Source organism: Aethalodelphis obliquidens, unplaced genomic scaffold, assembly GCF_003676395.1.
Source record: "Aethalodelphis obliquidens isolate GAN/ISIS:26980383/991018 unplaced genomic scaffold, ASM367639v1 scaffold7, whole genome shotgun sequence".
NCBI classification, from domain to species: domain Eukaryota; kingdom Metazoa; phylum Chordata; class Mammalia; order Artiodactyla; family Delphinidae; genus Aethalodelphis; species Aethalodelphis obliquidens.
In genome coordinates, this window is record NW_020837951.1 from 56529988 (window position 1) to 56543611 (window position 13624).

Below are 13624 nucleotides of genomic sequence, written 5' to 3' on the forward strand. Positions count from 1 at the left end.
TATAACACTCTTAAATACTGCTCTCTCCCCTTTCAATATGTGATCAAGACAATGTAATATGTTTATCCATATCCATTTGGTGCGATTGTCCATATGCTTTTAAAATACTGAGTATGTATTTTTAGCTCATTTTAAGCTAACATACCTTGGAGAAAATAAAATGTATAATATTTCCATATTGCTGATGAAAATTAATTTTAGACTTGACTGCTCCCCCCACCTCTTTTTTGAATTAATAGAGTCGTTTATCAGGTGTATAACATTGGCCAAGTCACTCCTTCCCCGACTCCAGGTTTTCTCATCTGACAAAGCTTGACTTAAAGCTTTCACAAAAGCTAGTTGCAGGTGCAGTGTAGATAAAATGTGAAAGACAAAACCTGAAAACTCTTAGAAAACAAAATAGAATGTATTCATGCCCTAGAGTAGGAAAATACATATTTTTTAAACAGAAGATCAAGGCAGAAAATGAAGAAATTGGATTATATTAAAGTTAAGAGCTTATGTTTATCAAAATATAGTTTAGAAGGTTGAAGGGAAAGTTACAGGGTAAGAGAAGATATTTGATATATGTACACACACATACATATAGATATTTGCAAATACACACACACACACACATTCTTCTAAGAATAACCAGACTATATACAGAATCTCTATACATTAATAAGAAAAAGACTGACAGTGCCATAGTAAAATGAGCAAGAGGATTGAATAAGCACTTTACGAAAGAGGATATCTGTAGGGTCAGTGAATATATGAAGAGATTTCTTTAGTTATCAGAAAATGCAAATAAAATCCAACTTGAGTACCATTACACACCTTCCAGAAAGACTAAAATTTAAACGATCAACAATGCAAAGTGATGATGAAGATGTGGAGCAACAGGAACTTTCACACATTGCTGGCGGGAGTATGAAATCGTACAACCACTTTGGCAAAAGTTTGGTAATAACGATTAAGTTTGATCTGTACATATCGTATGTCCCAGTAGTTTCACTGTTAGGAGGGTCTCTGCGTGTGTGTATTTGAGAACCGTGTGCCCACATGCAGCAGAAGATGCATACAGCAATATTAATAGTGCTGTTTGCAGTTGCCAATAATTAGAAAAAAAACAAGTGACCACCAAGTAGTCACCCCTACAAATAAATATTTATACGAAGGCGTACTAAGTAGGAATGAAAGTCAATGAACTTCAGTTACCTAGGTCATCATGTTTGAATCTCACAAAAAATTGAGTAAAATATAAAAGATAAAGAATGTATGTATAGGGGGCATCCCTGGTGGCGTAGTGGTTGAGAGTCTGCCTGCTGATGCAGGGGACACGGGTTCGTGCCCCGGTCCGGGAAGATCCCACATGCCGCAGAGCGGCTGGGCCCGTGAGCCATGGCTGCTGAGTCTGTGCGTCTGGAGCCTGTGCTCCGCAATGGGAGAGGCCACAGCAGTGAGAGGCCTGCGTACCGCAAAAAAAAAAAGAATGTATGTATATATGGATGCTTATGTTTCTGTACATTTAAAAAACTGTTGTCAGGGTTTACACACAGACATGAAACTATAAAGCCCAGCAAGGAGATTAATAGCGTAAGTGCCATGATGGTGACCATCTTTTGAGTAAGAGGGGGATGTATTTGGAAAAGGGTACCAGGATCTCTGGGGTGCCAGAAGTATCTTACTTCTCACACCTGAGCAGTGGGTACTCTGGTATTTGCTTTATAATAACTCACAAAGCTACATATTTGTGATTATGCATTTTTTGTATGTGTGCTATCTATATTTTGCAATTAAATTTTTAAAAGAAGTTTGTCTTTAAAAATTAAGATAACTTCTAAAGGTGGATAAATTCCAGCTATAAACCATGACTCAATTCATAACTTGACTCAATTCATAACATGACTCAATTCATAACTCAATTCATAACTTCCTTCTAATTTTTGATCATATGATTATGTATTTTTGGTTTTACTGTTGATGATCTTTCCATTGTTAGTAATTAAGTGTTGAAATACTATGGGAAAGCAGTGGTGTGCTGAGCTACTTCATACAGGCACATGAGAATTGAGAGTGCACATCTTTTCCAACCCCATGTTCAGTGACATCACATTGGTAAGCTCAAATTGGCCATGATGGGAGTAGTTACAACCATGGAAATAGGCAAAACCCACAAATCAGGGTTCCCCCACCTCCCTGGAAAGTTGTTGGTTAAACATTTACTTGCACACCACTCTGATTTGCCATATTGTGTGAGAGGTGTTTAAAGAAAAGGTATCAACTAAACCAATACTTATTTTTCTCATGGTACTATAAACAGCACTTGAACTCTAGCAAGTTATTTTACTTTTGTGTGTCTCTCAATTTTACCTTTAAAACAGAGAGGTTAATAGTAGCCACTAAAAAATAAGTTAATACAAGCACAGTATTTTGTATAGTAAGTACTCAGTAAATTTTGCTGTTTTAAAAAAGTCATGTCAGTAAGGTGAATATTTGGGAGAATGCAAGCATTTCCTTTAATGTGAATCTTCACAGTTCTTTTACACATTTGTCATATAAATGCTGAGAAATTCTTCACTTGTATTCTGTTGGAATAGGAAAGCTAAATAACTACCTGGAATGTTTTCCAAATAATATTTCATTATTTTACTTTTAGGTTATTCCTCCTAAGGAGTGGAAGCCAAGGCAGTGCTATGATGACATTGACAATTTGCTTATTCCAGCGCCAATTCAGCAGATGGTCACAGGGCAGTCAGGACTGTTCACTCAATACAACATCCAGAAAAAAGCCATGACAGTGAAGGAGTTCAGGCAGCTGGCCAACAGTGGCAAGTGAGTAGATTCAGTTTACTATTTTTATTTCTTTTGAAGATACAGGTGAACATGGTAAGTAACCAAGTAGATGGGAGCTTGTGGTGAAAAGCAGGAGTCTTCTGCACAATCTCTTTCAGTCCTCATTTAACTGTTACTGTTTTCTGTTTTTCAGGTGGTTGCCTGCCTACTTACTTTAGTTTACTGCTAGGGAAATTGTTCCTCGTTTTATCATCTCATTCATAATATTTGTAAATGTTTTTTTTCCTATCTTTTAGTTGCCATGAGTTTTTGATTCTACACTTGATTCATCTTTGTTAGGCAAATTTTCTTCTGTGTGTGACAATCTTTAAGTCTTTCTTTTTTTTAATAGCATTCCTCTTTTTAAAAAAATTAATTATTTTTGGCTGCGTTGGGTCTTTGTTGCTGCGCGTGGGCTTTCCCTAGTTGGCATTGAGCAGAGGGCTACTCTTCGTTGTGGTGCGCGGGCTTCTTATTGCAGTGACTTCTCTTGTTGCAGAGCATGGGCTCCAACAAGTTTCCGGGGAGGTGGGGGAACCCTGATTTGTGGTTTTTGCCTATTTTCATGGTATATCTACTCCCGCACAGGCATGCGGGCTTCAGTAGTTGTGGCACGTGGGCTCAGTAGTTGTGGCTCGCGGGCTCAGTAGTTGTGGCTCGCGGGCTCTAGAGTGCAGGCTCAGTGGTTGTGGTGCACGGGCTTAGTTGCTCCATGACATGTGGGATCTTCCTGGAGCAGGGCTCGAACCCGTGTCCTCCGCATTGGCAGGCGGATTCTTAACCACTGTGCCACCAGGGAAGTCCTGACAATGTTTAAGTCTTAAATGATAAGTTATATATATTAGAAGATGAGTAATTTAAAAAGAAAATCCTTGAATGACTTGAAGGGCCACCAGTATTGTGTTAGTCACCTGCTGCTATCTAACACATCACCCCAAACCTTAGTATCTTAAATCAATAAACATTTAACATCTCAGTTTCTTAAGGTCAGGAATCTGGGAGTGGCTCAGCCAGGTGGCTGTGGCTCAGGGCCTCTCCTGAGGTTGCATTCAAGTTGGCTGGGGCTGCTGTCACCTGAAGGCTTGACTGTGACTAGAAGATTTTCTCCCAAGATTGCTCCCCTTACATGGCAGTTGGCTGGAGTCCTGAGTCCTTTGCCACATGAACTGCTCCTCGTGTTGTGGCAGCTGGCTTCTTCCAAAGCAAGTGATCCAGGAGTTACCAAGATGAAGACACAATGTCTTTTCATGACCTGTTTCTTGACTGTCATTTCTGCCATATTCTATTTGTTATAAGCCAAATGCAGCCCATACTTAAGGGGAGGAGAATTAAGCTGTAAGTCTTGAAGGGAGGTGTGTCAAAGAGTTTGTGGTTATATTTTAGAAACTATCACAGTTATGATTGTTATTAAATTGCCCCCCCACTGTTTTTTTTTAAAGTTTCTGATATGGTGGTTAAGGCCTTAGATCAAAATATTAATCTGGAAAAAAAAATACCCCCCCAAAACCAACCAACCAATCATCCAACCAAAAAACATCAGTGTCTAAATTCTCTGGATGGGTATTCCTGAGATTAAGTCCTTTGGATAAATTTAGTTGATATCTTTTAAAAAAAATTTATATTTGACATAGTAAGCACTTGATGGTACTTGAAGAATCTTTTTTCTGTGTGAAGTTCGTATTATGGAGCAGTCTGGCTAATCCAAAGCAATTAGACATTTTATAATTAATTCAAGTCCCTCTTGAATTTTTTTTTAAACATCTTTATTGGAGTATAATTGCTTTACAATGGTGTGTTAGTTTCTGCTTTATAACAGTTGAGTTTTTTTCCATAGGCATTAGTAAAGCCTCATTGTTTCAGATTTCATTGATTGAGAATGTGAAACTTTTATTTGGACTAGACTTGTTTGCTTTTATACTCTTTAAGAACTCTAATAAGTTCAATGCTAAAACAAGATTGCAGAAGCAATTTTATCCAACTTTTTTTTTTTCCTAACCCAGTGTTAGAAAGATTATAGGGGTCCCAGAAGAAGAAGAGAAAAAGAAAGGGTCTGAGAAAATATTTAAAGAGATTATAGTCAAAGACTTCCCTAACATGGGAAAAGAAATAGTCACCCAAGTCCAGGAAGCACAGAGAGTCCCATACAGAATAAACCCTAGGAAAAACACACCAAGACACATATTAATCAAACTAACAAAAGTTAAATTCAAAGAAAAATTATTAAAAGCAACAAGGGAAAAACAAAAAATAACATACAAAGGAATCCTCATAAGGTTATCAGCTGATTTTTCAGTGGAAACTCTGCAGGCCAAAAGGGAGTGGCAGGATATATTTAAAGTGATGAAAGAGAAAAACCTACAACTGAGATTACTCTACCCAGCAAGGATCTCATTCAGATTCGATGGAGAAATCAAAAGCTTTTCTTTTTTTTAAAGATAATTATTTTATTTTTTAAAATATTTATTTATTTATTTTTGGCTGCCTTCCTTCTTCATTGCAGTGGCTTCTCTTGTTACGGAGCACGGACTCCAGTAGTTGTGGCTCGCGGGCTCTAAAGCACAGGCTCTGTAGTTGTGGCACACTGGCTTAGTTGTGCTGTGGCATGTGGGATCTTCCTAGACCAGGGATCGAACCTGTGTCCCCTGCATTGGCAGGCAGATTCTTAACCACTGTGCCACCAGGGAGGTCCCTCAAAAACTTTTCAGACAAACAAAAGCTAAGAGAATTCAGCACCACCAAACCAGCTTTACAACAAATGCTAAAGGAACTTCTCTAAGCAGGAAACACAAGAGAAGAAAAAGACCTGCAAAAACAAACCCAAAACAATTAAGAAAATGGTAATAGGAACATACACATCGATAATAAGCTTGAATGTAAATGGACTAAATGCCCCAACCAAAAGACACAGACTGGCTGAATGGATACAAAAACAAGACCATATATATGCTGTTTACAAGAGACACACTTCAGACCTAGGGACACATACACACTAAAAGTGAAGGGATGGAAAAAGATATTCCATGCAAATGTAAATGAAAAGAAAGCTGGAGTAGCAATACTCATTTCAGATTAAATAGACGTTAAGATAAAGATTGTTACAAGAGATAAGGAGAGACACTACATAATGTTCAAAGGATCAATCCAAGAAGAAGATATAACAATTATAAATATTTATGCACCCAACATAGGAGCACCCGAATACATAAGGCAAATTCTAACAACCATGAAAGGAGAAATCGACAGTAACACAATAATAGTAGGGGACTTTAACACCCCACTTACACCAATGGATAGATCATCCAAACAGAAAATAAACAAGGAAACACAAACTTTAAATGACACAATAGACCAGATAGATCTAATTGATATTTATAGAACATTCCACCCAAAAGTGGCAGAATACACTTTCTTCTCCAGTGCACATGGAACATTCTCCAGGATAGATCACATCTTGGGTCACATATCAAGCCTCCGAAAATTGAAGAAAATTGAAGTCGTACATCTTTTCTGACCCCAACGCTATGAGATTGGAAATCAATTACAGGAAAAAAACCCGTGAAAAACACAAATACATGGAGGCTAAACAGTGCACTACTAAATAATCAAGAGATCACTGAAGAAATCAAAGAAGAAATAAAAAAATACGTAGAAACAAATGACAACGAAAGCATGATGACCCAAAACCTATGGGATGCAGCACAAGCAGCTCTAAGAGGGAAGTTTATAGCAATTCAATCTCACCTCAAGAAACAAAAATCTCAAACAATCTAACCCTACTCTTAAAACAACTAGAGAAAGAAGAACAAAGAAAACCCAAAGTCAGTAGAAGGAAAGAAATCATAAATATCAGAGCAGAAATAAATGAAATAGAAATGAAGAAAACAATAGCAAAGATCAATAAAACTAAAAGCGGGTTCTTTGAGAAGATAAACAAAATTGATAAACCCTCAGTAAGTGGTGCAGGGAAAACTGGGCAGCTACATGTAAAAGAATGAAATTAGAACACTACCTAATGCCATACACAAAAATAAACTCCAAATGGATTAAAGATGTAAATGTAAGACCAGACACTATAAAACTTTTAGAGGAAAACATAGGAAAAACACTCTTTGACATAAACCACAGCAAGATCTCTTTTGACCCACCTCCTAGAGTAACAGAAATAAAACCAAAAATAAACAAATGGGACTTAATTAAACTTAAAAGCTTTTACACAGCAAAGGAAACCATAAACAAGACAAAAGGCAACCCTCAGAATGGGAGAAAATATTTGCAAATGAAACAACAAAGGATTAATCTCCAAAATATACAAACAGCTCATGGAGCTCAATATCAAAAAATCAAACAATCCAGTTAAAAAATGGGTGGAAGACCTAAATAGGCATTTCACCAAGGAAGACATACAGATGGCTGAGAGGCACATGAAAAAATGCTCAGCATCACTAATTATTAGAGAAATGCAAATCAAAACTACAATGAGGGGCTTCCCTGGTGGTGCAGTGGTTGAGAGTCCGCCTGCCGATGCAGGGGACATGGGTTCGTGCCCCGGTCCGGGAAGATCCCACATGCCGCAGAGCGGCTGTGCCCGTCAGCCATGGCCTCTGAGCCTGCGTGTCTGGAGCCTGTGCTCTGCAACGGGAAAGGCCACAACAGTGAGAGGCCCGCGTACTGCAAAAAAAACAAAAAACAAAAAACTACAGTGAGGTATCAGCTCATGCCAGTCAGAATGGCCATTATCAAAAAAGCGAGAAACAATAAATGCGGGAAAGGGTATGGTGAAAAGGGAACCCTCCTGCACTGCTGGTGGGAATGTAAATTGATATAACCACTATGGAAAACAGTATGGAGGTTCCTTAAAAAACTAAAAATAGAACTACTATATGACCCAGCAATCGCACTACTGGGCATATACTCTGAGAAAACCATAATTCAAAAAGAGACATGCACCACAGTGTTCATTGCAGCTCTATTTCCAATAGCCAGGACATGGAACCAACCTAAATGTCCATTGACAGATGAATGGATAAAGAAGATGTGGCACATATATACAATGGAATATTACTCAACCATAAAAGGAAACGAAACTGAGTTACTTGTAGTGAGGTGGATGGACCTAGAGCTTGTCATACAGAGTGAAGTAAGTCAGGAAGAGAAAAACTAATACTGTATGCTAATGCATACTATGGAATCTTAAAAAAAAAAAAGGGTACTGATGAACCTAGTTGCAGGGCAGGAATAAAGAGGTAGACATAGAGAATGACCTTGATGACATGGGGTGGGAGGGCGAAGCTGAGGCGAAGTGAGAGTTGCATCAACATATATACACTATGGAATGTAAAATAGTTGGCTGGTGGGAAGCAGCTGCATAGCACAGGGAGATCAGCTTGGTGCTTTGCGATGACCTAGAGAGGTCGGATAGGGAGGATGGGAGAGAGGCTCAAGAGGGAGGGGATATGGGGACATGTGTATGCATATGGCTGATTCGCTTTTTTGTGCAACAGAAACTAACACGGTATTGTGAAGCAATTATACTCCAATAAAGATCTATTTAAAAAAAAACTATTAAATAGCTTAGTTCATTTAGTGGAACCTCTACTTCACTACTTTGATATTTCAAGAGACTGTTTGTACTTGGAAATAATCAGATAATACTTACTAGAAAATGTTGGCTAATATCCTTAAAAATCATCATAATTATTATGAGAAAGTTCTGTGGGGTTTCAAAGGAAGGTAAACCTTCTGTGGTAGTTAATTGGAATGGTGTAATTTCATTTCGTAGGTGCTACTGAGATGGATTTTGAAGGAAGGTCAGAAACGTTACAAAACTAATGTATGCTTATTTAAAAATTCAAACATTATAGAAATGCGTAATTTCAACTCCCGGAAACAATCATTGTTAATAATACATGGCGATTCAAAATATTGATGAGTACAGAGTCTCAAAGTCCTGTGTTCTCTTGTCACGGAGAAACTTTGATTATCATCTCTAGCCCATTTGATTATCGTAGCATGGTGTCAGTTTTCTATTTAGAGGGAATTTATCTTACTAGGCACTTACTTTATTCATATCTCTGTTTTTTATTCTGGTGGCTTAATTGTAGATTGACTCTTCCTGAAGGTAGCCGTTCAGCTGATAGTCTTTGTTTTGTGTTCCACTGTGTACCCAGTGCTTGGTACAGTATCTGGGACATGGTAGGTGCTGTTTCAATATATGTTGATTGAAAAAATAAATAGTGTCATGAAGCTAAAATATACTTGAAGTAGTATAAATTATTAAACAGATTGTAAAGATTTACTTATTAACAGAATATACATTTCTTGATATTCTGAAGTTCAAAGATAATTTAAAAAATAGTGGACTCTAGGGACTTCCCTGGTGGTCCAGTGGTTAAGAACCCATGGTTCCAATTCAGTGGGCTCAGGTTCCATCCCTGGTTGGGGAACTAGGATCTCACATGCCACGTGGAGTGGTCAAAAAAAAAAAAATAGTGGACTCTTTTTTTTCGTTACAAAATATGACTATCATGAGAAATTGTCTGAAAGATTATTTCCAGATTAAATGTCATTTCTTTCAAAGTTGATGTATCTTTTGAGTTGCATTAATTTCACTGTAATTTTTGTAACGTTGTTCCTTTTTTTTTTTTGCGGTACGTGGGCCTCTCACTGTTGTGGCCCCTTCCGTTGCGGAGCTCAGGCTCCAGACACACAGGCTAAGCGGCCATGGCTCACGGGCCCAGCCGCTCCGCGGCATGTGGGATCCTCCCGGACCGGGGCACGAACCCGTGTCCCCTGCATCGGTAGGCGGACCCTCAACCACTGCGCCACCAGGGAAGCCCCTGTTGTTACCTTTGAAATTTATATTTTTATATTTCCTCTGTGAGTTTCCTATGAAAATTTATTTCAAATGCCAGTGAAATGGGTTTTAAGCCTCAAGCCAAGGCTCTACTTGTCCACTCACAGCTACACGAGGATCACATGGTCTTCATAACAGTTATGGAATGGTCCTAAGATGGGACTAATTTTCATGGTAGGCAAGAGGCATTTTTCTGGTCTTTCTGTTCATCTGTTCTCCTTCAGTACATGCCCTTGCATAGGTACACAGTACATAATGTGCTTGGTGGTAGAGAGGATAACACGCTCATTTGGTTAATAACATAACTTAGTCCAAAGAAAATCTGGAGACCTCCAACGTATCTTTACTATAAAAGTTTGTGGAGGTGAGTAATATGCTGCTTCCCATCACTTACATTGTTGATCTGTACTTTCTTCTAGGCATGGAGCTAAGTGCTTTACAGAATTATCTGATGGAGTCTTCACAACAGCTCAATTGTTATTATCCCTGTTTTATACAGGAGTAACTGAGGTCCAGAGAGATTCAGTCTCCTGTCCTGGGTTATGTAGCTTATAAATGGCAAAGCCTGGATTTAGATCCAAGCAGTCTGGTTCTGGAGCCCTGTCTCTTAACAACTGTGCTATAGTGAATGAAAGGTTCTGGGTAAGAAGTGTGGTTGAATCAGTTTTGAGCAAGTTGATGCTGGATTTGTTGAATAGGCGTGATTGTTTGGCAGTCCATTAGGGATGGAAACTGTAGCCAGGTTTCATTAGAATCAGGTACCAAGTAAGTGAACTCGTCCCTTTTTCCAAGTTTAGTATCAGTGTTTGTTTCAAATATTCAGGGATTTTAGACTTTAACCTCAATAGCTAATACCCAACTATAGCTTTCTCTCTTAGAGTTATGGGTTGCTAAAAATTTATCCTGACGGGGTGAGTATATGGTGATAGATTCTTTAGGTCTTCTCATAGTGAAAGGCAGTTTAGGCTTTCAATTTCTAAAATCTAAGAAGTTTCTTTAGAAGTCATAATAAACAGCATCTTTGCTACCTTTTTTTGTCACCTGACTCTGACCTCTGGTTAGCTTGTTTAGCTTGTGCCTGGAATGTCTGTTACTACTGGAACCCTCTAATCAAAGCATTAGAATGAAGTGGAGTGGATTCTTTCACGCCCATCCTTTTTATTTTTGGTTGCCCTGTGAGATTAAATCTGTAAATTACTCTTTATTTCAAATCCAGTTGTTAAATTGTTTGGCATTCTCGCTTATTGCTTAGATAACCAGTTTGGCATCCCCAGTGTAGTAGATGTAGATGTTGCTTGTTCTATAATTCTTCAATCTAAAATGTCCAGTAGGCTTGATAGGGATTGCTGCTTCTGCTAAACACCTTTTTCACTATGTGTGTTCCATTGCTTTCTCAGTTTGTTGATTTCTTTGCTAATTTTTTTTTCCTGTAGAAACATTGTGGGTTTTTTTTTTTCGGTAATAATATAAGATTATTGTTCAAAATCCAAATAATACAGAGAAGTACCTTTCTGTAATTCCTATGTAAGAGATAACCATTAGTATTAATAGTTTAGAGTATATTTCTTTCTGGCCATTTAATGTACAGTTACAGATCTTTTTTTTTTTTTTTTTTTTTTTGCGGTACGTGGGCCTCTCACTGTTGTGGCCTCTCCCGTTGCGGAGCACAGGCTCCAGACTCGCAGGCTCAGCGGCCATGGCTCACGGACCCAGCCGCTCCGCGGCATGTGGGATCCTCCCTTGCATTGGCAGGCGGACTCTCAACCACCGCGCCACCAGGGAAGCCCTACAGATCTTTTTGTTATGTAAATAGGATCATAGTATTTTTACTGTTCTGTAATCTGCTTTATTCACTGTGGAAAGATTTTAATGTCAATATACAGAAAGATCTGCCTTATTTTGTGTTGTTTTATTTAACATAGTCCTAGTTGCTGGACGTAAGCTTGAGGTTTCAGTTAATGCTGCAGCAACATTCTGGGTCATATATCATTGTATACATCTCTATGTTGAGATGAATTTCTAGAGTTGAATTTTAGGTTCAAAGGGGCATTTTTTTTTTTTTTTTTTTTGTGGTACGCGGGCCTCTCACTGTTGTGGCCTCTCCCGTTGCGGAGCACAGGCTTCGGACTCGCAGGCTCAGCGGCCATGGCTCACGGGCCTAGCCACTCTGCGGCATGTGGGATCTTCCCGGACCGGGGTGCGAACCCGTGTCCCCTGCATCGGCAGGCGGACTCTCAATCACTGCGCCACCAGGGAAGCCCAAAGGGACATTTTTTAAGGCTATTGAAAAATTATACTCTGATACCAGTATATACCCCGACTCCAGCTGTGTAAGAGAAGTTTCATTCTTTACCACCATTTATATATTAAGCATTTGCCAATCTGATAGGTACAGAATATCTTATTTTAGTTTTACTTTCTTGGAGTTTTAGTGAGATTGTCCTTTGTCAATTTTTCTATAGAAAAATATAAGAAATTTTAAGTGAATTACATATAATTAATAATAAATATTAAGTTATATATAACAAATTACATATATTCTAAGTTATATGTTTTGTCTTTGTAAGTCTTTTATTCTAAGTTATATGTTTGTGTTTTACATGTAAATCTCTAAAATGTCCTAGTATAGTATAATTGGTTAAAGATTTTAGAAAATATTTTGAAAGCTAAAATAATATTAAGTAGTTTTCTATTGTTGATACTTTCATAAAAATATTTTTCTTATTCATCAAAAAATGAGGTTTTCATCTAGTTATTTAGGAATCTTAGAGTCTTCAGAGATCTATGATAAACACATGTATATATTTACTTGTCAGATTTGACACCATGAGCTGCTGCAGTGTTTTCATTTTGATAGAATTTTGTTTAGAAAGTGATTTAAATCAAATGGGTAGGGAAAATCTGAAAATTGTCTTACTGTTTTGTACTTTGTTTCATCTCCCTTTTCCAGGTATTGTACTCCGAGATACTTGGATTATGAAGATTTGGAGCGCAAGTACTGGAAGAACTTAACCTTCGTGGCACCTATCTATGGTGCAGACATTAATGGGAGCATATATGATGAGGTATGTTTATATTACAGTGGGTTTTGTAAAGCATCATTTCATGTTACTATTTTTGTTACCATTTTCAGTGGTCGAGAAGCAGTCATTTATTGTGCTCTGTGTGACCCATAATTCTTCACAGGACAAGAGGAAATACAGACACATCAGTATGATTTCTGCTGCTTCTGTTTTTTACATTGAAACCAGCTAATTGTACAAATATGTGAGCCTGTTCAACAGTAATATAGTATGTGGTTATCTGGCTGATCTTCAAATCACACTCAAAATTTTTAAAAGCAAAGCACATTATAAAAATACCTGGAAAACAGGGAATATTATTCATAATAGTACCATCTTAAGGCAAAAGCAGTATTGTAATATGTGTTCTTCCTGTAGTTTTCCCCTAATCATTTGAAAAAGTTATATTAAACATGCTTATAGGACTTCCCTGGTGGCACAGTGGTTAAGAATCCGCCTGCCAATGCAGGGGACACGGGTTCGAGCCCTGGTCTGGGAAGATCCCACATGCCGCAGAGCAACTGAGCCCATGCGCCACAACTACTGAGCCTGTGCTTTAAAGCCTGCGAGCCACAACTACTGGGCCAGTGTGCTGCAACTACTGAAGCCTGCGCACCTAGAGCCCGTGCTCCACAACAAGAGAAGCCACCACAATGAGAAGCCCGAGCATCACAACAAAGAGTAGCCCCCGCTTGCTGCAACTAGAGAAACCCTGCGTGCAGCAACGAAGATCCAACACAACCAAAAATGAATGAATGAATGAATGAATATATAAAGCAAAAACAAAACAAAACATGCTTATATTCTCTTTTTTATCCCCCCCACACAAATTGTGAGAATTTTTTCTTTTTTAAAAGTACATATTACATATTTCCAGTTATTTTTCATGAGA

General features: G+C 38.2%; 1 protein-coding gene across 5 annotated transcripts in view; it reads left to right on the forward strand.

The window, feature by feature from the left end:
* KDM4C (lysine demethylase 4C) overlaps positions 1-13624 on the forward strand; it is a 400366-nt gene that overhangs the window by 42992 nt on the left and 343750 nt on the right. For all 5 annotated transcript variants that reach the window (XM_027105850.1, XM_027105851.1, XM_027105852.1 and 2 more), the window contains exons 3-4: positions 2642-2817; positions 12621-12735. In XM_027105850.1, coding sequence (XP_026961651.1) covers positions 2642-2817; positions 12621-12735 — 291 coding nt within the window. The remainder of the gene's footprint in view (positions 1-2641; positions 2818-12620; positions 12736-13624) is intronic.